The 24,466-nt window shown below is 38.6% G+C and overlaps 1 protein-coding gene across 18 annotated transcripts in view; it reads left to right on the top strand.

Annotated features, from left to right (window-relative positions):
* BPTF (bromodomain PHD finger transcription factor) overlaps positions 1 to 24,466 on the top strand; it is a 133,222-nt gene that overhangs the window by 75,120 nt on the left and 33,636 nt on the right. For 12 of the 18 annotated variants that reach the window (XM_059878594.1, XM_059878592.1, XM_059878590.1 and 9 more), the window contains 9 exons: positions 709 to 840; positions 8,859 to 8,988; positions 9,400 to 9,538; positions 11,279 to 11,458; positions 12,508 to 14,818; positions 19,084 to 19,208; positions 19,944 to 20,072; positions 22,483 to 22,633; positions 23,593 to 23,716. In XM_059878594.1, the coding sequence (XP_059734577.1) occupies positions 709 to 840; positions 8,859 to 8,988; positions 9,400 to 9,538; positions 11,279 to 11,458; positions 12,508 to 14,818; positions 19,084 to 19,208; positions 19,944 to 20,072; positions 22,483 to 22,633; positions 23,593 to 23,716 (3,421 nt within the window). The remainder of the gene's footprint in view (positions 1 to 708; positions 841 to 8,858; positions 8,989 to 9,399; positions 9,539 to 11,278; positions 11,459 to 12,507; positions 14,819 to 19,083; positions 19,209 to 19,943; positions 20,073 to 22,482; positions 22,634 to 23,592; positions 23,717 to 24,466) is intronic. The other 6 variants (XM_024980957.2, XM_024980958.2, XM_059878596.1 and 3 more) reach the window with 1 other exon arrangement.

Here is a 24,466-nt window from a genome sequence, read left to right as displayed (position 1 = left end):
GTCAGGGATCTATCCTGCATACCGTGCGGTATGACCAATAAATTGATTAATTAATTGATTAATTTAAAATATAAAGTTAATGAACCAACACTGACATTTGGAAGATTTCTGGAAAGCAGTCTTTATTCCTGGAACCAAATGGAGTCCCAACAAAGTTGGGACATCATAGAAAGTGTAAGGATTCGGAGGACTAACTGGCCTCTGAGATTCCTCCAGTGTTCAAAATCTGTGATTCTGTGAGGTAGAAACTCCAGTAGTAGTGTGTTTTGTACTTGATTAGCCTAGAGACATATGCCTCATATATATGCTTAGTCACTCAGTCATGTCTGACTCTCTGTGGCCCCATGGACTGTAGTCTGCCAGTCTCCTCTGTCATGGGATTTCCCAGGCGAAAATACTGGAGTGGTTAGTCACTCCCTTCTCCAGAGGATCTTCCCAACCAGGGATTGAACCCAAGTCTCCTGCATTGCAGGCAGATTGTTTACCGGCTGAGCCACCAGGGGCTCCCCTGGATAAGCCCATGGACAAAGGAGCCTGGAAGGCTACAGTCCATGGGGTCACAAAGACTCGGACATGACTGAGCGACTAACACTTTGACATGCCTTACAAGGTAAAGTTGTCATAAATTACAACTCTGGTGCTTTTAATTTAAAGATCAACAAGATGGAATTTTGTTTTTTCCTTTTTTCCCCCACTTCTGAAATATAGGGCAAATTGGATCAAGGCTGTTCAGATGTGTAGCAAACCCAGAGAATTTGCATTGGCTTTAGCTATTTTGGAGTGTGCAGTTAAGCCCGTTGTGATGCTGCCAATATGGCGGGAATCTTTAGGACATACCAGGTAAGTGAATCCTGAGCCTTATGAATAATGTGTTATACCCCCTTTTGGAGTATTAGTCTATTAATAATGAAAGTCAATGTCTTTAAAAAGCCATATTAAAGATTTAACTAATCTTGACCGCAAAGAGTCGAACACAACTGAGTGACTGAACCCAACCTTGACCTCATTTTTCTCCTCTCTAAGGTATAACCCTGAATGAATATTAGTTCTTATTTATGATATAGGATTGTAATGAAGATCAGAAGAGATCAGGTATATACAAATGAAAAATATTTTCTAAAGTAAAAAAAACATCTTTAGGGACTTTACTGGTGGGCCAGTGGTTTAAGACTGTGCTTCCCCTGCAGGGAATTAAGATCCTGCATGCTGTAAGGCACGGCCAAAACAAAAAAGAAACTAAAACAGCAACATCAAGTGAAAGCACTTTTATTGAATAGGAAGAGTGCTCATGTTTTTTGAATATTTATTCTGGAATGTGCTGGAGATCTGATATATTTAGAAACGAGTATTTGGCCCAACATAATGTAGCTCCTAAGTAGTCCAAGAGTTACGTGACTTTAGCACCTGGTTAACAAAAAGGATAACTATTGTGACGTAACTCTACTTTGCAGCTCGAATGGATTTATTTTGTAACTTTAATTTTTAAAAGTTCTTATTATAAAAATAATATAAGCTTACAGTGAAAACCATAAATTATTATTTAATGTGATAAGTAAGACTGCTTCTGAAGAACTATGGATGGAGGTTCGTGACATTGTACAGGAGGCACTAATCAAGACCATCCCAAAGAAAAAGAAATGCACAAGGGCAAAATGGCTGTCTAAGGAGGCCTTACAAATAGCTGTGAGAAGAAGAGAAGTGAAAGGCAAAGGAGAAAAGGAAAGATATACCCATTTGAATGCAGAGTTCCAAAGAATAGCAAGGAGAGATAAGAAAGCCTTCCTCATGGATCAGTGCAAAGAAATAGAGGAAAACAATAGAATGGGAAAGACTAGAGATCTCTTCAAGAAAATTAGGGATACCAAGGGAACATTTCATGCAAAGATGGGCACAATAAAGGACAGAAATGGTATGGATTTAACAGAAGCAGAAGATATTAAGAAGAGGTGGCAAGAATACACAGAAGAACTATACAAAAGAGATCGTAATGTCTCAGATAACCATGATGGTGTGATCACTCACCTAGAGCCAGACATACTGGAATGTGAAGTCACGTGGGCCTTAGGAAGCATCACTACGAACAAAGCTAGTGGAGGTGATGAAATTCCAGTTGAGCTATTTTAAATCCTGAAAGATGATGCTGTGAAAGTGCTGCACTCAGTATGCCAGCAAATCTGGAAAACTCAGCAGTGGCCACAGCATTGGAAAAGGTCAGTTTTCATTGCAATCCCAAAGAAAGGCAATGCCAAAGAATGCTCAAACTACCGCACAATTGCACTCATCTCACACGCTAGCAAAGTAATGCTCAAAATTCTCCAAGCCAGGCTTCAGCAATACGTAAACTGTGAACTTCCAGGTGTTCAAGCTGGTTTTAGAAAAGGCAGAGGAACCAGAGATCAAATTGCCAACATCCGCTGGATCATGGAAAAAGCAAGAGAGTTCCAGAAAAACATCTATTTCTGTTTTATTGACTATGCCAAAGCCTTTGACTGTGTGGATCACAACAGACTGTGGAAAATTCCTCAAGAGATGGGAATACCAGACCACCTTACCTGCCTCCTGAGAAGTCTGTATGCAAGTCAGGAAGCAACAGTTAGAACTAGACATGGAACAACAGACTGGTTCCAGATCGAGAATGGAGTACGTCAAGGCTATATTGTCACCCTGCTTATTTAACTTATATACAGAGTACATCATGAGAAATGCTAGGCTGGATGAAGCACAAGCTGGAATCAAGATTGCTGGGAGAGAGATCAATAATCTCAGATATGCAGATGACACCACCCTTATAGCAGAAAGCGAGGAAGAACTGAAGAGCCTCTTAATGAAAGTGAGAGAGGACAGTTAAAAAGTTGGTTTAAAACTCAGCATTCAGAAAACTAAGATCATGGCCTCTGGTCCCATCACTTCATGGCAAATAGATGGGAAACAGTGACAGACTTTATTTTCTCGGCTCCAAAATCACTGCAGATGGTGACTGCAGCCATGAAATTAAAAGACGCTTGATCCTTAGAGGAAAAGTTATAACCAACCTAGATAGCATATTAAAAAGCAGAGACATTATTTTGCCAACAAAGGTCCGTCTAGTCAAAGGTGTGATTTTTCCAGTAGTCATGTATGGATGTGAGAGTTGAACTATAAAGAAAGCTGAGTACAAAGAATTGATACTTTTCAACTGTGGTGTTGGAGAAGACTCTTGAAGAGTCTCCTGGACTGCAAGGCGATCCAACCCGTCCATCCTAAAGGAAATTAGTCCTGAATATTCATTGATGGACTGATGCTGAAGCTGGAGCTCCAATACTTTGGCCACCTAATGTGAAGAACTGACTCATTGGAAAAGACCCTGATGCTGGGAAGGATTGAAGGCGGGAGGAGAAGGGGATGACAGAGGATGAGTTGGTTGGATGGCATCACCGACTCGATGGACCTGAGTTTGAGCAATCTCCGGGAGTTGGTGATGGACAGGGAAGCCTGGTGTGCTCCAGTCCATGGGGTCGCAGAGAGACACCACGGACTGAACTAAAGACTCCTCCTGCCTTCCCTGCCCCTTTGAGCCCACTCCAAAGATATAATGCTATACTTTTAAAAATATATATTTTGTGTTGCTTTTTACAGCTGTGTTTTACCTTATAATGAAAAATTTTAAAGAAAAGTAAGTATGCCTGCTAAATATTTTTTATCTGTCAAAGGTCGCTGTAAGTTTTCTGTAGTCTTCCCCACTCCTCCCCCGCCAACCTGTAATCTTACAGATACTTTTTTCCCTCTCTCCTTTCTCCCTCCTATTTTGAATGTAATTGCTGCTCCTGATATAAGCTTATACAAATGGAATGGACTTAAATTCTTCCTAGGATTAAAAATAACTTAGATACTATTACAGTTTACTAATCTTTATGAGATTATCAGGAATAAAAAAAAAGGGAGAGGTCAAAGGACAAATAACCAATATCAAGAACATTTCTGATTCTCTGTCACTGATACTGGTGATTTCAAACCTTCAGAGTCCACTGACATAGCACTCAGGCTTCCTACATCTGTAGAGAAAGCATCCTGTTGAACGCCTTGTTTTGGGTGGGAAAAGGGTTGAGAAGGAGGAGTTCCACAGGTCTCAGCCATTGGACGTAGGGCAGAGGCCATGCTTTTAGGCACGAAAAGAATTTCTGGTTCAGTTTGAAGGATATCACTGTGCCTATCAGAGTAAGGATTTGGGCAGGACCAGATGATTTCATAAGAAAGTTTTTCAAATTTTAGGAAAACAGGTAATTCTATTTAAATTGTTCCATATGGAAAAAAGGAAATCTTGTGCATTAGTTCTGTCGGTATTATAACTTGATAAATAGGCAAATAGTTAAATGGAAAAGTAAGATCCTGTCTCATTTATTAATATTTACCATTGATTAATAATAGCAAATAGAAGTATATGCAGGAAATCTTAAAGCATTAGGAAATATACTCAGGAGTAAATTAAAAGAATAATAAATCATGACAAAATTGACTTCCTGTAGGCATGGAATGTTTGTCTGTTTTTAGGAGATTATTAATACCATGTTATCTTAAGAAGTCAGGGAAAACTTTGATTTTCTCTTTAGATGTCAGGAGGGTATTTGTTTATTAAGAAGATATGAGTTCATTATTAATTCTTGTGTTAAGTATTAAAAAATACTCAAGTAACTAGAGATAGATGAGTAATTACCCCCACCCACCCTGCTTGGTTGTAAAGATACATTTCAAACCAAACCATCATGTTTTTTTATGGAACTCTTGAAGTTTTCCCATTAACATTTAGGTGGAACAAAACAAGAGAATCCCCACTGTTACTGTTAACTTTTCCTAAAAGTATTAGTTAATGCAGTTTGCCAAGAGAAGTAAAACATATAGGTAAATGTAGGGATAGTTATTTAAGTTGGTTTAATTATATACCTAATTGACTGAAAAACTGTAAAACAATATGAAAATTAAATAAGGTGGCCCCTATACTCTACAATAGGATTTATATATACGAATAGTAACCATGAGAAAAATACAGTGAGAGTTCTGAGTTAAAATAACAAATTAAAAAGTCCATTTAGTTTTGTTGCCTACTGAACTCCACCATAGCTATGGCAAAGGGATTCTTTTTCAAAGCATAAACCAACAGGGAGAAGGGAAACCACAGAGAATGCAGTGCCGTGTAGCTGTGGAAGCAGTATTGCAGGTGAACAAGGGGTACCCTAACCAAGAAACGCAGATCCCAAGTCAGTGGGGGAGAACTGAGAATTTTCACCAGTCACACTACAGAACCCTTGAAAGGCACGGAAGCAGCAAGTGCAGAGCAGTCTGCTTTCTGGGCAGTGCAGCTGTTTACACCCGGTCCTGCCGGGTTCCCTGAGTGTGGAGCGTCTTCTAGCCCTTGCTGATGGCCCCACCCTGTGATTGCACCACAAGAAGCTCTTAACTTGTGAAGTGTGACCTGGAGACAAGATTATTTTTTCCTGGGGTGCTTTTTTTAATAATGACAACATTGCTCTTGCTCATGCAGCTGGTTTTATTCTTGCTACTGGGTTTTCAGGACACACATGTAGGTGCTTGTGAAACTATGAAGAAAAACAAGGAAATGATAGCACAGCACAGAAGTCAGCATAATGCCTGCCTGGGGTGGGACATTGTAGCTTAGGATGTAGTCGTTGTTGACAAGGGTATGTTTCTTAACCTGGTTACAGTTTCCGTGTTTTTAAAGATTATAATGAAGAAAATATCCAGCAATAACACAATACCTCAAACCAGGAATAAATTTAATTCAGGGCATGTGAAGAAATCATTTTATATATATATATATATATATATATAAAGGCTACCTTGGGACTTCCTCAGCAGTCCAGCAGTTAGGACTTCACACTTCCATGGTGGGTTCAGTCCCTGGTTGGGGAACTGGGATCCACATGCCACACGGTGGCAGCACCCCCTCCCCTCAGCGCCTCCCCCACCAGAAAGAAAAGATACAAAGGATATAATTTGAGTAAATGGAAAGAAACATCATATGCTTCCATGCAGTATACTAATTATGCTAATTTAATCTATCAAAATTAATTTTCATTTGCAATGTGAATAGTTTTCCGTTTGGAGGGTAAGGGAGACTTGACCAAAATGATACTAGTATTTCCTCTAGAAAACTTAATGTGTAAGAAAAGGAAAACAGGTGTTACAGAAAAAGGATTAGATATTTAGAATGTGTTTTGAAGCTACAATAGTCAAAATACTTTGTCCTAGAGAAAAAGTAGAGCAATGGAATCAAACAGAGAATCCAAAAATAAACCGAAACACACATGGAAATCTACTGTGATAACTTTTCCTGTCAGACAAGGAAGGAGGGTGTGTGTGGGGAAAATATCATCCAAATTCCTGCTTCAGCAAAAACATTCATCAGACAAATGAGGATTAAAAAGAAAAACAACATACTGTTAAAAACAGTAACAGAAAGCTTAAAAAGAGAGCATGGATTAATTTATATTTTTGTTGTGATACTTTCTTTTCAAACAGATATAAAACCCAGATGCCATAGATGAGTAAAGTGGATATATGTATTTAAAATTCTCAGTGGAAAAATAATATAATCAAACTCAAAAGACAGCTGAGACATTGAGGAAAAATATTTGCACCACAAATGGAAACTTTCCTTTAAAATGAAAAAGACCTTTTTTATAAATGAAATATCCATAACCGACAAGACATAGGATTTGAACAGGCATTTGGCAGCAAAATAAATGTGAAAGGCTAGTAGACATTTAAAAAAAAGGGGGTTACTTCTCTCATAATTAAATGTAAATAAAAAACAATGGGACAGTATTTCTTCTGTCTCCGTTGGGCTAATTAGAAATTTGGTACTGACTTGAGTGAAGGTATGGGAAAGCAGGGTGACTAGAGTTGATGGCGACGTGAAGTGTGTAATTCTGCAGAGCAATTGGGCACTGTCAGCATTTTAAATACAATACTCTTTGGACTCAGCCATCCTACCAGTGGGAAACATGTTTACTAAGAAATAGGAAGACAGACGCAGCAAAGCCCCATGGACATGGGGAATAGAGTGAGGCTCATTCCGCACTTGGTGGCCCGGGGTCTCTGTGAACCGCGGACGTATGGAGGAAGCCCCTGTGCCCAGTGTGCCCCCCAGTGTGGAGCAGCCTGTGGAGGCTCAGACTACCAGCCTCCAGGGGTTTGATTCCTGGGGCCACCAGGCTGCCAGCAGTAGCCAGGATTTCTGCCCAACCACGCAGAAGTGAACCCCTTCATAGCTCACCTTTCTTGCTGCTTTTTCCCATAAGGATTGTCTCAGAGGTGTTGAGAACAATAGAAACTGCTCTGGTAGAGGGAAATAGTAGGTTAGCTACAATACTACCTCACTGGCCTGGCATCCCCAGCAAAGAAAAGCGTTTGTCTTTGGTGATGAAGATGGACCTGTTCCTCCCATGAACACCAAGACCACAGGCTGAGTGCCAGGCTTAGCTGTGTGTTCCCAGAGTGTCAGTGCACTGGTGTTCTCCCCAGACAGTGCTTCCTTTCTGGCCACCATCTGTGAAGATGGCTCAGTCACTGTGCCATACCTGGCCTTTCATAGGAGTTTAAAGCTGAGCCCACAAAATCCCTGTTGAGAAATGCTGTTGCTTGTGGCTCAGTCACTCCTGTAGTCTGGAAAGCTGAGGCTGTCTGGTTTTCCACCAAGCTGTGCCTACAGAGCTTGCCCCACTCCCTGGTTCCAGGAGTGGCTGCAAATCTATGGTATTTGAGACTAAGTTAGTCCCTGGTGAGAATTTCCTCCCTTTCCTCTTCTCCTGTCATTTGTGAGAGAATGAAGAACCTTTGCTATACTAGTTGTGTGCAGTTAACAGATTCTAGGGTCCTGTAGTTATAGGGACATGAAACTTGTTTCAAAGTGGAGATAGAAGGATTTTGGTGGAAGGATGGAGAAATAAAAAAATAATTAAATCCCCTCTTACATCTTTGTAGCACCTACCGCTCCCCCAGTTAACAAAAGAGCTCTTTCTTCTTTCCATATAGCTGTGCATTTGAAATTATCTACTTCTGGGTAGGGTATGATAAAAGCAGTTCTTCTACCACTAGGGCTTTTAGAGACAGGAGCTCCTTTGTAGATTTTGGTTAATGTTCTTTTTTATGGAAAATACTCCCATTCACAGAAATCTAGTGTAATCAACTTAAAACCTCACCACAGACTCACCCATCTCCTTACAGATAGGTGCAGTGGTATCTGATTTCCTGCCTGAAAAAAAGAGCATGGTCTATGCTGTACGCCTAATGATTATTGCCTGATTAATGTGGTCCTTCCTGCCCAACCCTTCCAGTCACCCAAAAGCAGGGTCCCTGTCTCTCTGCTAGTAGGAAGCCTAAATTCTATGTTAGTGGACCCTGTGAAGGCGCTACAGCCCCAAATGCTAAATAGAAATATTGGTTGATAAAAGTTTTGGGGCTTGTTGATCTTTTTTGGGGGGAGGCAAGAAGATAATGTATCTTAGGGTTTGGAAAGATCTATGCAGTTTTCCATTGATTAAAAACTGTGTAATTGTATTTATAATATAACATCCTTTGTGTGATTATAATGTTGGTATATGCATGAAATAAATTATAAATGAGTTATTTCTTATGGAGAGGCGTATGGGAAGGACAGCAAGTTTTATTTTTGCCTTTTTGTACTGTTTGATTTTCTACTGTTACATAATTGTATATCTGCTTATGTTTGTGACTTTTCAGTTTTCCGGGTTGTGGAATTACAGTTAGTCATTCTTTGCTTTTACCTTCTTAATCTTCAGTACTGTGTTTTTATCTTTTTACTTTTTAAATGTAACTCTGTCTTTCTATTCATACATTCTTAGGTTACATAGAATGACATCAATTGAAAGAGAAGAAAAGGAGAAAGTCAAAAAAAAGGAGAAAAAACAAGAAGAGGAAGAAACAATGCAACAAGCTACATGGGTAAAATACACATTTCCAGTTAAACATCAGGTAATTTTTAGTATGATGTTATTTAAAAGTGTTAGCCATTTCTGAGACTTTGATTCTGTGACTTTGAATACTTAGTAATTTTATTTTACTTTTGATACACTCTTAATTAACATAGTTTGAATGAAGTAAATCTAGCAATTTTATAAGCATAGGTTTTTATTAGTAAAATATATGTGAGTCATCAGACCAATTTGTAGAAATTGTTATAAAATGTAAAATTGTTTTTTACATTTTTTTGTATCAGACAGGAATATTTAAGTTTCTTCAGAAATCTTTGATTCTGGGTGAAAATAAAATTGGCAAATTAATTTGCCTGACTGTTGATTTTATTTGGTAAAAATATGTAAAACCACATGTGCTTTATAAAACATTTTCATTCTTGTTTAATCAGCATGTTTTTATTTACACCAGGTTTGGAAACAAAAAGGAGAGGAATACCGAGTAACAGGATACGGTGGTTGGAGCTGGATTAGTAAAACTCATGTTTATAGGTTTGTTCCTAAATTGCCAGGCAATACCAATGTGCATTACAGAAAGTCAGTAGAAGGAGGTAAGTAACTGAAGCTGTTTTCCTGCATAATTTTTTCTGATCCACATTCTTACAAATTTGTAGTATATTGACAATATTTTGGATAAAAGTTTTTCTGAAATTCTTTCTAGAATGTGTAAAATTACTAATGTAGTTTAACAAGCTCTCATTTTTAAAATTACCTTTATTCACAGGATTTTGATACTTAGGATTCTAGCTTAAAAAGGTGAGAGAATAGAACTTGTTGAAAGAAAGAAGACCTCAGCTACTTAATTGTCTTTCTAAAATCTTAAATTCAATACTACTTAACTTCTTGAGGAATCAAATATCTGGTGACTTCAGTATTGTAACATAGAACCAAACCAGAAAGAAAGCAGTAGAGGCTTCCATAACACTGTCACGTAAAGGAGATATTAATTCAGTTTATGCCATTGGCTGATGACTTCAGAATTTAGAATCACAGAACTCTAGAGGTAAACTGTCCTTTTAGGAGACCATGTATTTTGAAACTCATGTTACATGAACAAATTATTTCATGAAGATGTTAAGGGACGTACTGACGCTCACACAGATGAAGAGTAATCGAATCCTGGCTAAAACCTGTGTCTCCTGGCTTCCGTTCCCCTTTCTGCACTCTACCTTGTCAAGTCTCCTTTGTTATCTAAGTGATTTTCAAAAGCAAATCTGTTCACTCTGCAGTATAATTTGCTGATTTATGGTGTGGTACGATTTTTGTTCGGGAAACCTGTGTTGTAGGCCAAATAAGTACACGCTTAGCTAACTGATTTGGCTTACTTGTGAATGGTTCTTGTGAAACCTAGACTGGTAGATTTTTGAAACTATTAAAGTTGTCATTGAACTACCTTTAGTAGATGCTCAATAACTATTTGCTAAATAGAAATATTAAGTATTCACTTACTTATCTGATTATATTCGAGCTAAATGTCCATTATAATAAATTCCAAAAGATTAATTTTTTATTCTCATTTCATTGCTCTAGTTACTGTGTAGCAGTTAGAATTATGGAGAGCTTTTAATTGTGTCTGACCTGCTTTGTCCTATGTAGTAAAATCCAGATTATTGATATACAAAACATTTAGGCTTTTGCAAATTTATTTTGTATCCAATTTCCTTAGCATGGGGTTTTCTATTGTCTTAATGCTGGGCCTTTATCCAGCCAGCAGGTGCCATGTTGGTCTTGGAGCATCTTTTGAGTCTTTTCCTCCCTAATCAGTTGTCAGCAGGGGAAAAAACTTGTAGTAAATCAGATCCAAACAAGGCCACACTTTGCATTTGTTTTTTTCTCTTTTCAGTGACACAGACTTAAATATTCTTAACCTGGGAGTCCATAGATAAACTTCAATTCTATCTAAGAATCCACTGAAATTTATTAACAAAAGCTTCTGTATGTACTTTTTCCCTAGATAGGGAATCATAGCTTTATCCAGTTCTAATATGGTTCTGTAATACAAACTATGTTAGAAACCACCGACGCAGACTTTCTGGGGTCAGTGAAGAGAGCGAAATAGTGTCCTATGTGAAGATTCCTGACGTGCGTCTCAAGTGTAGTCTTTACTTCTATGGTTTAAGTCAGCTCAGCATGTAAGAAAGTATGTAGTATATTCGATTTTCGTTTTGTGAATTAAAAATAAGGTATAAATTGCTGGAATATACTTCATAATTTCCACTAAAGTAGGTGTATTAAAGTAAATTGCTAACATTTGACATACTTGTAATTACTATGTACTTGGTTCTTTTTAGTTAAAAATAACATGGATGAAAATATGGATGAATCGGATAGAAGGAAAAGTCCACGAAGCCCAAAAAAGATAAAAACAGAGCCTGATTCTGAGAAAGGCGAGGTAAAAGACTCTGATGCTGCAAAAGGAGCAGACCAAAGTGAAATGGACATTTCAAAGGTTACTGAGAAGAAGGATCAAGGTAAGGAGAGTCAAGTGTGGAGGGCACCTGGGGGTGATAAGAAAGCACTGGATCTAGTTGGCACAGCAGGAAAGGTACTGCTTTGTTTCTTTTCTATAACAGCATTATTGAAACATGGTTCATATGCCATATACTTCATCCACTTAGAGTGTACAGTTCACAGAGTTGTTCAGCAGTCACCACGCTCAATTTAGAGCATTCTCATCACCCCAGACAGAAACCTCATATCCACTAGCAGTTGGTCCTCTTATCTTCCCTAAATCCCAATCTGCTTTCTGTCTTTATGGATTTGCCTGTGTTGGACATTCCGTATAAATGGAATCAGGTAGTATGTGCTCCTTTGTGTCTGGCTTCTTTCACTTTGCATATTTTCAGAGTTCTTCCATGTTGTGGCGTATATTAATATCAATAGTTCATTCCTTTTTATTTACACGTAATATTCTAGTGTATGAATACGTCATGTTTTGTTTATCCATTCATCAGTTGATGAACGTCTGTCTTTTTGGCTGTTAAGAATAATGGTAATAAGAACATTTGTATAGAAGTTCTTATGTGAACAAATGTCTTCATTTCTCTTGGGTAAATATGTAGGGATGGAATTGCTGAATCAAAGAAAACTCTGTGTTCAGCCTTTTGAGGAACTTGTCTTTTGTGAACAGTTGTTTTTTAAAAACTAAAGGAGTTAGATAATGCATAAGCCTTAAGATGTTTTATAAGCCTAAAATAAATGAAATCTTACGTGAAGGTACTGGTGTATGCAATAGATATCATGTACTAATTTTTTATTGTGACATTCCATCATTTTTAGATATTGAGAATCAGAATATTTAAATATTTGGTATGTATGTGGTTTTTAACCTTTTATAAAGTTTAGCCCTGTCCATTGACCTACTTTAATCACATCAGGAACTTTTAAATATATAGCTATTTATAGTTAAGATTTTGAATAAAAGTAAGAAAAACTGGTATTTTTTTAAAATAAAAATATTATCATGAATTCCACATTTCAGGCTAAAAACTACATTTATATCAATGTCTTTGTTTCACAGATGTAAAAGAAGTTTTAGATTCTGACAATGATAAATCCTTTAAAGAAGAACCGATGGAAATAGATGATGATGTGAAAACAGAGTCCCATTTAAATTGTCAGGAAAGCTCTCAAGTAGATGTGGTCAATGTCAGTGAGGGTTTTCATCTAAGGACTAGTTATAAAAAGAAAATCAAATCATCCAAACTAGATGGACTTCTGGAAAGGAGAATTAAACAGTTTACACTGGAAGAAAAACAACGCCACGAAAAAATGAAGTTGGAGGGTGGGATTAAAGGTTCGGGAAAGACCCCTACAAGTTCTGTGAAAAGTCTGTCTGAGTCACCAGTCATAACGAAAGTAAAAGAAGGATGTCAGAGTGACTTGCTTACACAAGAACAGAGCTCTAACACAAGTAACAATAAATCCGAAGACTCAACTCGGGGATGTTCACAGAGTGATTCCTCAATTCTTGGAATCACTGACCCTGATCATACAGCAAACAAACTTTATTCAAAAGATCAAATGTTAGAGGATGTCTCCATTCAGAGTGCAGACACACACTGTCAAAAACAAAATTCTGTTCGAAATGACATGGACGAGGGTCTCTCTGACCCTGCCAGTGAAGGCCAGGAGCCCAGTAAGATGAAAACAAAAGGAACTGATTTTCTCATTGATGACCCTAAACTAGCTAGCGCAGATGAAATTGGCACTTTGATCTATAAGAACAGAAAACCATTCATACAGGAAGATAATGACACCACTGTGTGTCCCTCCCAGAGCCCTTTGCTTCCATCAGTACCTAAAAGTACTGATGATAGAGATATCCCGTCTCTGTCAAAAGCAGTAGACTTTGAAGGAAAACTGGGATGTGACTCTGAATACAATAGCACTTTGGAAAATAGTTCTGATACTATGTCTGTTCAGGACAGCAGTGAAGAAGATATGATTGTTCAAAATAGCAATGAAAGTATTTCTGAACAGTTAATAACTCAAGAACAAGGTAGTGAAGGCTTTGAACCACTGAAACGTGAATTTGTTTCAGATAAGACTACTGGAAGCTGTGATGACAGGCTGCAGAGTAAGGTAAATGACGCAAATGGTAGAAAGCCAAGTCAAGATCAGAAACTAGAGGATAGACCACTTAATAAATGTATCGATCAAAACAGTCTGAAAAGTGTCACTGATAAAAAGAATAATGAAAACCGAGAGTCTGAAAAGAAAGGACAGAAAGCAAGTACCTTTCAAATAAATGGAAAAGATAATAAAGCTAAAGTATATTTGAAAGGTGAATGCTTGAGAGACATCTCTGAGAGTAAAATAGGAAGTGGTGACATTGAACCAAAGGTTAATAATATAAATAAAATTATTCCTGAAAATGATATCAAGCCTTTGACTGTTAAAGAATCTACTGTAAAGCCATTCATGAATGGTGATGTCATCATGGAAGATTTTAATGAAAAAAACAACTTGGAAACAAAATCATGTTTACTGAGGTCTTCGGATGCTGAAGGTGACTACCATGATAGCCTGGAGACACTGCCATCAACCAAAGAGTCTGAGAGTGCCCAGGCCGCCATGCCTCTGCCGTCTTGTCCAGAAGGCAGTTCATCCAATCAGGTAGAAGATATGGAAATTGACATCTCCAAAGTTAAGAAAGTTACTTCGTCCCCTGTTACTTCTGGAGAGGAATCTAACCTCAGTAATGATTTTATTGATGAAAATGGCCTGCCCACCAACAAAGATGAAAATGTCAATGGAGAACCTAAAAGAAAAACGGTCATCACAGAAGTCACCACCATGACGTCCACAGTGGCCACAGAATCAAAAACCGTAATTAAGGTAGCAAAGGGCGATAAGCAGACTGTGGTCTCTTCCACGGAAAATTGTGCCAAGTCCACTGTCACGACCACCACTACAACAGTAACCAAGCTTTCCACGCCCTCTGCAGGCAGTGACGTGGACATCATCTCTGTGAAGGAGCAGAGCAAAACTGTGGTCACCACAACAGTGACAGACTCGCTGACCACCGCAGGAGGCACTCTGGTAACATCTATGACCGTGAGCAAAGAATATTCCACAAGAGACAAAGTGAAACTCATGAAGTTTTCAAGACCCAAAAAGACTCGTTCAGGTACAGCTCTGCCATCGTACAGAAAGTTTATCACCAAGAGCAGCAAGAAGAGCATATTTGTTTTGCCCAATGATGACCTAAAAAAATTGGCCAGAAAAGGAGGAATCCGAGAAGTCCCTTACTTTAATTACAATGCAAAACCTGCCTTGGATATATGGCCATATCCTTCTCCTAGACCAACCTTTGGTATCACTTGGAGGTATGTACTTTCAAATGCATTTGAGGGAGGGAGAAAGTTTTAGAAAAATTGTCTAATAAGAATATCTCATTTATGAGATAATAGAAACAAAACAGGGAAATATATATTTAATGGGCATGTTAGTAATGGAAATAAGATACAGAGTTTTTAACTCGGCCAGCTGGTAGGTACTAAAGCTTGCTTAGGGAAAAAAAAATGTTTAAAGACTGAAAATGTAAGGGAATCTTTTAAAATGAAACTCAACTTCACTTTTCATAAGACACAAGAAATGTGTCAAACATAGTTGTTTTTGTGGTCTAACCTTCCAGATATTGCCATGTGTTTGCTTTGGGAATGAAATAATCACAGAATTAGATACTCATCAACCTTCTGGAATGTTTGTGTTTTATTGAATATTTCTATCAGATAATTCATAAAAACAGAAGACATAGGAGACATGCCTATGACTCACACAAGGTTCATCATAATGTAGAAATCTTCCTGAATGTAACTTATTTGCAATGTAAACATTTGTTTTGGAGTTCTCTGTTATTTTTGTGAGGAAAGGTAATCCGAGATTCCTTAGAGAATTTTTTTAAACCCAGAAATAGTCTTAATTTAAAATTTTCTGGGCATTAAGCTTTGAGGATGAGTCATAAGTACAAAGAGTTGGCAGTTGTAAAATCATGTAGTTTTAAATTGGGGAAGGAGCTTAGAAATTCGTTATCTTTTTTCAGCGCGTAGTAACTTGCCTCTGGCCACAGGGGGAGTTAGGAGCAGTGCCTGGTTTTCCTGAATCTCAGTCCAGTCCTTTATCTGCTGTATCGCATTTCACATATTTGCCCTTGCTTTGTCCTTTTCCATGGCCTCGTCTTTTTATCTCTTCACCTTTACATCTGAAAAGGATGGAACATGAACATCAAAAACAAGGAGTTCTGTGGGACAGGCGCAGAAGCCAGGAACGGTCTTATTTGCAGTTAGTTTTCGCCTAAGATCCTGAAGTTCATGACGTCAGCAAGTTCCTGAGCAGACGCCATTTCACTTTAGGCTTCATGTCTTTGTGTCTTTAATACGGTTTCTTTAAGTTGAAATCATACTTTTTCGGTTTTCTTTATATTACAGTTAGCATTAAAAAAAGAAAGACTGTAATGAATACTCAGTATGAAGGAATTAATATGACCATAGTTGGTTTGACCAAGTTTTTTAATAACTCATCTTTTGATTTGAATTAAATATCATCACTCCATTACACATTCAATAGAGACAGCTGAAAAGTACAATTTCTCTGCAGGGCCTGCAATGAAGGATTTGCAGAATCCTGCAGGGAATCAAGGAACTCTTCATTACAGTTCATGGATTTGTAGGATTACTCTGCACTTTTCTGCTTTCTTCATTGAGAGCGGTCCCCAAATGTATCCTTGACTGTCCTGCAGGTAACTTCTTTCCCACTGGAAAAGTTACTGTGTACAAATACTTTAATTAAAGTGACCTGGCACTTGTGGAGGCCCACCTTTCTGCTCCTTTCTATTCTGAAATGGAAGGTAGGCTTGACTGGGAAGCACTGTTCTCTGAGCCAGTTCTGTTCCCATGTTGCCCAGGGCCCTTCTCTGCACGGCTGGGTGTCAGAAGCCTTGTACTGTTATGTTTTAATATGCACTGGGGGCACAGTTTGTATCTGTTTAGTTCATTTCTCATTTTTCAATGAGAAATGAGATGGAAATACCTTCTTATACATTTGAAACAGGTATTGCCTTCAGATATATGCTAATGTCTTAATTTGCTGAGGTTGAGAGAACCATAAACCCTTCTACCTAACGGAGGCATGGGTAAAAATGTAATTATTTTTGACTTCAGAATGCATTTAAAAATATATATATATATTGCTATAAAAACCATGCATGTGAAACGCATTTTTCTACTCACACTTGAATAAAAATATGTCTGATGCTTAGAGTAGGAGCTAAGAGTGCCAAAGGCACACATGTTTGGTCTTTATTAAATTTAATGTTAAGGCTGAGCAATATTGAAAAAGTGAAACTTGTCTCATTGACTCATTAGGGCCTTTTTTTTTCCCTCTACACTGTCCATTCCCGTACTCTCTTTTCCCCAGGCCCTTATTCTGTGTATCATGATCACTTTGACCCCATAGTGCTATTAGAAGGATCCTTCTAAAACACAGATCTATCCTGTGATTATTCTGACTAAGCTGAGCAGGCAGGTGTGTTGGGACTTCCTGGTGGGTCAGTGGTTAAGGCTGCCCATTTGCAGTGCAGGTTCCATCCCTGGTCAGGGAACTAAGATCCCACATGCTGCACAGTGCGGCCAAAAAGCTTTTAAAATAAAAATCAAGAGGACGTGTTAACTACCGCAGGGCTGGGAGGGGGAGAGTGTTTGTCACCTGTACGTCCCTTTACAACCTGTGCAGAGCTGTGTGCATTTTAGAGATCTCCTTAGAGATGGTCTCTGATGTCCTTTAATTCTTCTGTTTGGTGTAGCACATTCTGGCTTCCGCCTTCCTCTCTCATGCCAGCTCCATCTCTTGCTACACCTCCACACCCCTTCCCTCCAGTCCTAGCACACCAGATGTGGTTTCTAGGAAGAAGTGTGAGCCCTCATGCACCTTCCTCCTAAGCACGTGTGTGCCCCGTTGCCTTTGGTCAGCTGCCCCCACACCCTTGTCTTTGAGACTCTAGCAAAGCTCTCATCCCCATCCCTGAGCCAAATCCGATAACCGCTTCCTTGTGCTTTCCTCTGTTAACAGCTCCTGAGGATGTAGGAAGAGATTAAAATTCATCTGTGTCCCCAGCTCCTTTTACTTATTTGAACACATAGATGACACTCAAGTGCTTTTTGGATGAATAAATGAATGAACAGGCTCTAACGCATGGATGTGTTCCCCACCTGGTGGTGTTTCCATTGTAAAACCAGAGATACTTTCAAATTGTTTGTTGAGAGTGAGCAGAGGAGGAAGAAAGAGAAAGAGAAAAACCTCCAAATAAATATCTGATTGCTCCCGTGAGTCTGAAGTTCCCTAGGCATCTCTGTAGGGGTGTGGTCCGAAAGTGACACCTCCCCCTCGCCTACCCTATGCTTCTTAACATTGGCCCTCTAATTTAAGAGCTGTCTGTACAAGTCAGAGGGCTCACACGCTGGTAGTACAGGGAAGAAAATAATAGTACTATACGTGGAAAAGGGAAGTTACGAAGTAGCAGCAACTTTTTGGCTAGAGCTTTTTTTTCTCACATTGTTCATTTTTCTAACATTAAGAATGGAAAGCATTGCTTTTCAAATACAAATTGTTTTAAGATTTACCTGAACCTCCATTAGAGGAGGAAATTAATTTCGTTTCATAGTTCTTCTCTACAGTACAGTCAGTGTATTCATTTCAGTATGTGGAAATGTCAGTTAAATACCTAATGATTCAAAACCGCTAATAGAGAATTGACAGCCTAGAGCTACTTTACAATATACTGTTTTTAAGACATGATACTCATTGCAGTTGTAAATTCATTCTGGAATGCATTTTTAATATTATTTTTAAAATAATATCTAAAATGTTCGATAACTTTGTATATAGTGCTTAGGAGGAACCTGAACACAGAGATTCCCTTGTCTTCTGACTAGTAATTAATACAGCAATGTCCTTTTATTTTATTATTCATTGTATCAAAGAATTCCAAAACTATACTAATGTTGCTAAAGTGATATTAGTTTTAGCAGTATTTACCATCCAGTAGTTCCATGTTTTGCAGAACCACCATTTGAATACAAAATTTTGGTCCATCTGGAAAGCTCTTGTTGAATTTATGAGATCTTCTTTGTTTTTGTTTTGCTTTTTGAGAAAATTAAACATTTTCAGATTTGTTTCAGCAAAAATCAGTCAGTTAAGATTTTATCCTTCAGATCACTTATCACACTGCTAACATTATTTATTTCTTCATATTTATTTTCTCTCATAATTTTTCTAACACATATTTTAGAACTAGGCTAAATTTATAAAATCTCTATAAATTATTTCCATATCAGTCTTACAATGAAATGTTCTTGTTTTACAAATTTATATGGCATTTGAGGTGACTGCAGCCCCTTTTTAACTTGTTAGATGCATGTCATGCCTGGGAATAAAAAAGTTCTTTTCTTAAGGGACACGTAATAACCAAAGCATTTACAAAGCCATATTATAAATATTGAAGTCACAATGAGGACAAAAGGCAGTCCTTCCGTTTAATACAGTGTGTGTATGTGTGTTTATATACATACATGGTTTTTCTGGGTTTTTCTTTCAGGTATAGACTTCAGACTGTGAAGTCCTTAGCTGGAGTGAGTCTTATGTTGCGGTTACTGTGGGCAAGTCTGAGATGGGATGACATGGCAGCTAAGGCTCCTCCAGGAGGAGGGACCACACGGACAGGTAAGGGGTTTCTTATTTTCTAACTTAAGTTTAAAAGAGAAAAATCTCTTTGATAGTTCCTTGTAAGCGTATCTGTTATTTATTAAAAGGTAGTGCTAGTATTTTTAAATGTGCTCAGTTTGCTCAGTGTCCAGCTCTTTGTGACCCCATGGACGATAGCCCACAAGGCTCTCCTCTCCATGGGATTTCCCAGGCAAGAATACTGGAGTGGGTTGCCATTTCCTTCTCCAGGGTATATTCCCAACCCAGGGATGAAGCCTGCATCTCCTGCATTGGCCAGCACTTTACCCCTGAGCCACCTGGGAAGCCCATTTTAAAAACACAGCTTTGGTAAAGTTTGGCAGCATATGCTATAAAATCTTGGGGGTAGGGGAAGGGTTTAGATTATAAGATGAATCACTAATGTGTGAGCCATTGTGAAGTTTTAGAAGTTATTTCTTATACCATACACTGGGACTCCTGGAACCCTGTGCTTGCTGCTGCTTTCCTAGGGTTTTTATTATTTTGACTGAATTTTACCACCAGGAACGAAGCTGTCCCCAAACAGCATTTTGCTCAGTTTAGAAATTTTCAGTGAGGAGGACACTCTGGTGATGGCGCTGCAGCTCTTCATTAAGCAAATGTTTCCAGAGGTTTAGTCCATGTGTGTCTTTTTTAAAGCACCAGATGTTGTACTTTTTTATTCTTTGAATATTTTGGGTGGTTATTAATACTGTGTGAATCAAATTGCCATAGAAACATCAGAAACTGAAATCACAACGACAGAAATAATTAAGAGGCGAGATGTTGGTCCTTATGGCATTCGATCTGAATATTGTATCAGGAAAATCATTTGCCCCATTGGAGTTCCAGAAGCACCAAAAGGTAAGGAGTAGAAAGAATTCTATTATTATTCACCTGTTATCCTTACCTTTTATGAATTGAAATTTGATTATAATTATTTCTTTAACTGTTTAATAGTTCATCGTCTGTAGATACTTGTGGGAGGCACCTTAAAATGCCTTTTTAACAAAAATTTATTTTTAGTTAGAGGATGATTGCTTTACAGTGTTGTGTTGGTTTCTGCTGTATGTCAGCATGAATCAGACATAGGTATACACACATCCCCTCCCTCTTGACCCTCCCTCCCACTCCATCCCACCCCTCTAGGTTGTCACAAAGCATCAGGCTGAGCTCCCTGTGCTACACAGCGACTTGCCATTAGCTGTCTGTTTTACACATGATAGTGTAAATATTTCAGTGCAACTCTCTTAGTTCATCCCACCCTCTCCTTCCCCAACGGTGTCCATAATTCTGTTCTCTATGTCAGAGTCTCCGTTTCTGCCCTGCAGTGTCGGTTTAACCCTTCATTCAACTTTTGAAAGCAATACTTTTTCATCACAGACAGTTTCATTTTTAAAATGATGTTTAAATAATAAACATAGCAAGATTCCCCTGGGCACTGTGATGTCCACAATCAACAGTGCCCAGCAGAGGAAGGTACAGATACCTCTTATAATTAAGATGTGGGGCAGTGGTTGACACCAGACCATCAGCTCCAAGATTCAAGCCTTCAAGTCTGTCTGGGTGTAGTCCTGGAGCCTGCTGCAGGATCTGACATGTAAGTGGTCAGTGAAGATGTGTGGACTCAAGGGTTCAAGCTCTTGTGTCGTACATAAGTGCTCAGTATAGAAATAACCTAACAGGCCTAAAGAGTTACTAAAGAAACACGGACAGCTACATGATAGGTACTAGGTGGCAGTTATGTAGAAGAATGGGATCCAGCCCTATTCTCAAGGAAGCAAAAGGTATGATAGTACTATACTTGAAAATCAAAACTATTAATACTAAAAAGAGTGCAGTAAGGTGTCCAGATTCAAGATCTATAATTAGACAGAAGTCAATAATTTTATTTTATATATATAGTAAAAGTGCTTAGGGAAAAATCTGTTAAGAAATGTGTAAAAAGAAAATGCTGTCTATAGGTAGAAGCTTACTATTTTATAGAAGTTAATTGTCCCCACATGTATAAATTTAATTTTTTGAAGCTTGATTGAATTAACTCAAAAGCTCATCTTGGTGAATAAATAGGAATGACTTTTTTGTTGTTTTTTTTTGTTTTTTTTTTTAATTTTATATTATTTTCAAACTCCACATAACTGCATTAGTTCTGCCAAACATCAAAATGAATCCGCCACAGGTACACATGTGTTCCCCATCCTGAACCCTCCTCCCTCCTCCCTCCCCATACCATCCCTCTGGGTCGTCCCAGTGCACCAGCCCCAAGCATCCAGCACCGCGCATCGAACCCGGACTGGCAACTCGTTTCCCACATGATATTTTACATGTTTCAATGTCAAGGAATGACTTTTTTGAAAAGAGTACCAACGAGGAGGGTACCTGTCCTAGAAGATGATGGAATACTAGTAGAATTAAAGCAGGGCCGTCCTGGAGCACTGATGGGCAGAGGCACACAGATGGAAGAACGTGCTCCTGGCCAGTCTCGACCTCAGCCGTCCACGCAAAGCACTGCCAGTCTTCTGAGATCACTCTTCTTTATCACTTCGTACAGCCCAGCTCCCACTGCTGTTTCAGTTTCCTTCTGTTGCTTGCCTGTGATTCTGCTGCTTCTCTTTTTCCTCAACATATGGGACGGTTCAGTGCTTGTCTATCCTTACTTTTCATTTTTAAAATCTTTATCATTGGAAATTATATCTATTCTTAATAGTTTCCAATCCCTCCTTTCCATTAGCAACTCTCCAGTCCCTCTTCTCGGTGCCGTGATAGGGAAATACAGATTGCCAGGGCTGCACATGTCAGAGACCCCCACAGCCCACCTGGGAGGAGAATGCCGTGCTTCTTGAAGGAAGGTGGTATCCATGCTGTGGTCTGAAGGATGATTAAGCAGCAGTCAAAGGAGGATGAAGGGAGCTAGGAATAGTGTCCAGGCAGAGGGAACAGGCTGGGTAAAGGCTCATAGGACTTTTATATCAGCGGCCAGCAAACGACGGCCCATAAGCTTTGACCCACCATCTGCTTTTGTTAGTAAAGTTTGATTGGAACACAGCCACACTTACTCGCTTACATGTATGTTGTTTTTGGCTCTTTTTATGATACAAAGGCAGTGTTGAGAAGTTGTAACAGAGACCATCTGGCCTGCATAGTCTAAAGTATTTACCATCTGTCCCTTTAAGAAAACTTTGCCAATCCTTGCTTTTCATATAAGAGAAGATGCCAGAAGTACTATAATTTTAGAAGCTATATTGCTTAGAATACTCTGGTTTCTTTTCCAAAGAAACACCTACACCTCAGAGGAAAGGCCTTCGATCAAGTGCGCTGCGGCCAAAGAGACCAGAAACGCCCAAGCAAACTGGCCCTGTTATTATCGAAACCTGGGTGGCAGAGGAAGAGCTGGAATTATGGGAGATCAGGGCATTTGCTGAAAGGTAAGGAAATGGCTTACATGTGATCAGATATTGAACATTTCTGTCACTTCAGAATTCAAGAATGAATTCTTGAATAGTTTATTCAGTATGTCCTAATTTTGATCCACATTTTGATTCTCTAGCTATGTGTAGTTTATTAAGGGCCTCTTCCTGATTTTTATGAGTTATCATCCACTTGTCAGTTGCGAAGTACCTTGATTTAATGTTTTATTTTTAAATTGAGATAATTTTATACTTTTATGACATTTAGCCAGATTTCACCTAATATTAGATTCCAGATGCCTGATAGAATACAGGCCTGCTCATTTTCTTGCACTTTGCAGATAACTGCTTTTTTTGTTTGTTCTTTCTTTTTACGTACTGAAGGTTTGTAGCCACCCTCCCTTGAGCAAGTCTGTGGGCACCGTTTCCCTGACGCCATTTGTTTACTTTGTGTCTCTGTGTCACGTTTTGGTAATTCTTAACAATATTTCGAAATTTTTCATTATTATATAATTTCTTATAATAATCTGTGATCGGTGATCTTCTTTTTTAGTTGAAGGGTAATTGCTTTACAGCGTTGTGTTGGTTTCTGCCCTGCCACAGCACGAATCAGCCATAAGTATACATACATTTCCCCTCTCCTGAACCTTACTCCCACCCCCTCCCCACTCCCCACCAGTGATCTTGGACGTTAACCACTGTACTCACCGAAGGCTCAGGTGATTATTAGCATTTTTTAACAGCAAAGTATTTTTTAAATTAAGGTATGTACGTTTTTTTAGACGTGATGCTTTTGCACACTTAATAGGCTACAGTAATAGTGTAAATATCACTTATATGCACTGGGAAATCAAAAAAATTCGTGTGACTCACTTTACTGCTATATTTATGTAATTGCGGTGGTCTGGAACCAAACCCACAATATCTCTGAGGTATGCCTGTAGTTTCTGACAAATTCCTCCTTTCTTTCCCTGCAGAGTGGAGAAAGAAAAGGCACAAGCAGTTGAGCAACAGGCTAAGGTTAGTGAACAGAAGAAGGCAGAGGACTTCAAGGCCCAAATGGAGGCTCACCTCAAACAGCAGCGATTGGCTGCCCAGCAGGTGGGGGAGTTGGTACTGTCCCACCTGGCAACGAATTGACATTTTTAGCCAAATTCATGCACGCTAAAAGCACAGTAATTATATGTTTGTGTGGTTTTGTTTTTACGTGTATCTCACACATGTATCTTAATTTCAGTACTTGAAAGTAATTCTGTGGATATACCAAGCTGTGCTTTTGCAGAAAGTGTACATATTTGAAGAACACTGAAGTCTAAGCTCTTCTTTGTTGTATTTCAATGAGTAGTTTCTTTTTTTTTTTCCTGGCTGTGTCGTGTCGTGTGACAGGATCTTAGTTTTCCAACCAGGGGTTGAACCCTCACCTCTTTCAGTGGAAGCAGAGTCTTTTTTTTTTTTTTTTTAACTTTTTATTATGTATTGGGGTATGCCCGATTGACAAACAGTTTTATGGTAGTTTCAGGTGAACAGCGAAGGGACTCAGCTGTACGTATACATGTTTCCATTCTCCCCCAAATCCCTCTCCCATCCAGGCTGCCACATAACATTGAGCAGAGTTCCATGTGGAAGCACAGAGCCTTAACCACTGGACCATTAGGAAAGTCCTGATGAGTAGCTTCTAAGGACAATTTTTCCCTGCAAAATTTTGATCTGTAAAATCTCTGTAGCCTATGAAAAAGCAAATTGTGCCTGACAACTTAGGGACCCACGTAAAAGATAATTACTGTTAAGAAGATTGTTGTTAATTATTGTTGATAATTATTGTTAAGATACTATAAAAGCTTTTAGCTAAAC

This window comes from Bos taurus, chromosome 19 (genome assembly GCF_002263795.3).
Source record: "Bos taurus isolate L1 Dominette 01449 registration number 42190680 breed Hereford chromosome 19, ARS-UCD2.0, whole genome shotgun sequence".
Classification (NCBI taxonomy): domain Eukaryota; kingdom Metazoa; phylum Chordata; class Mammalia; order Artiodactyla; family Bovidae; genus Bos; species Bos taurus.
The sequence above is the reverse complement of the archived record's forward strand: the minus strand, read 5'-3'. Positions and strand labels throughout refer to the sequence as shown.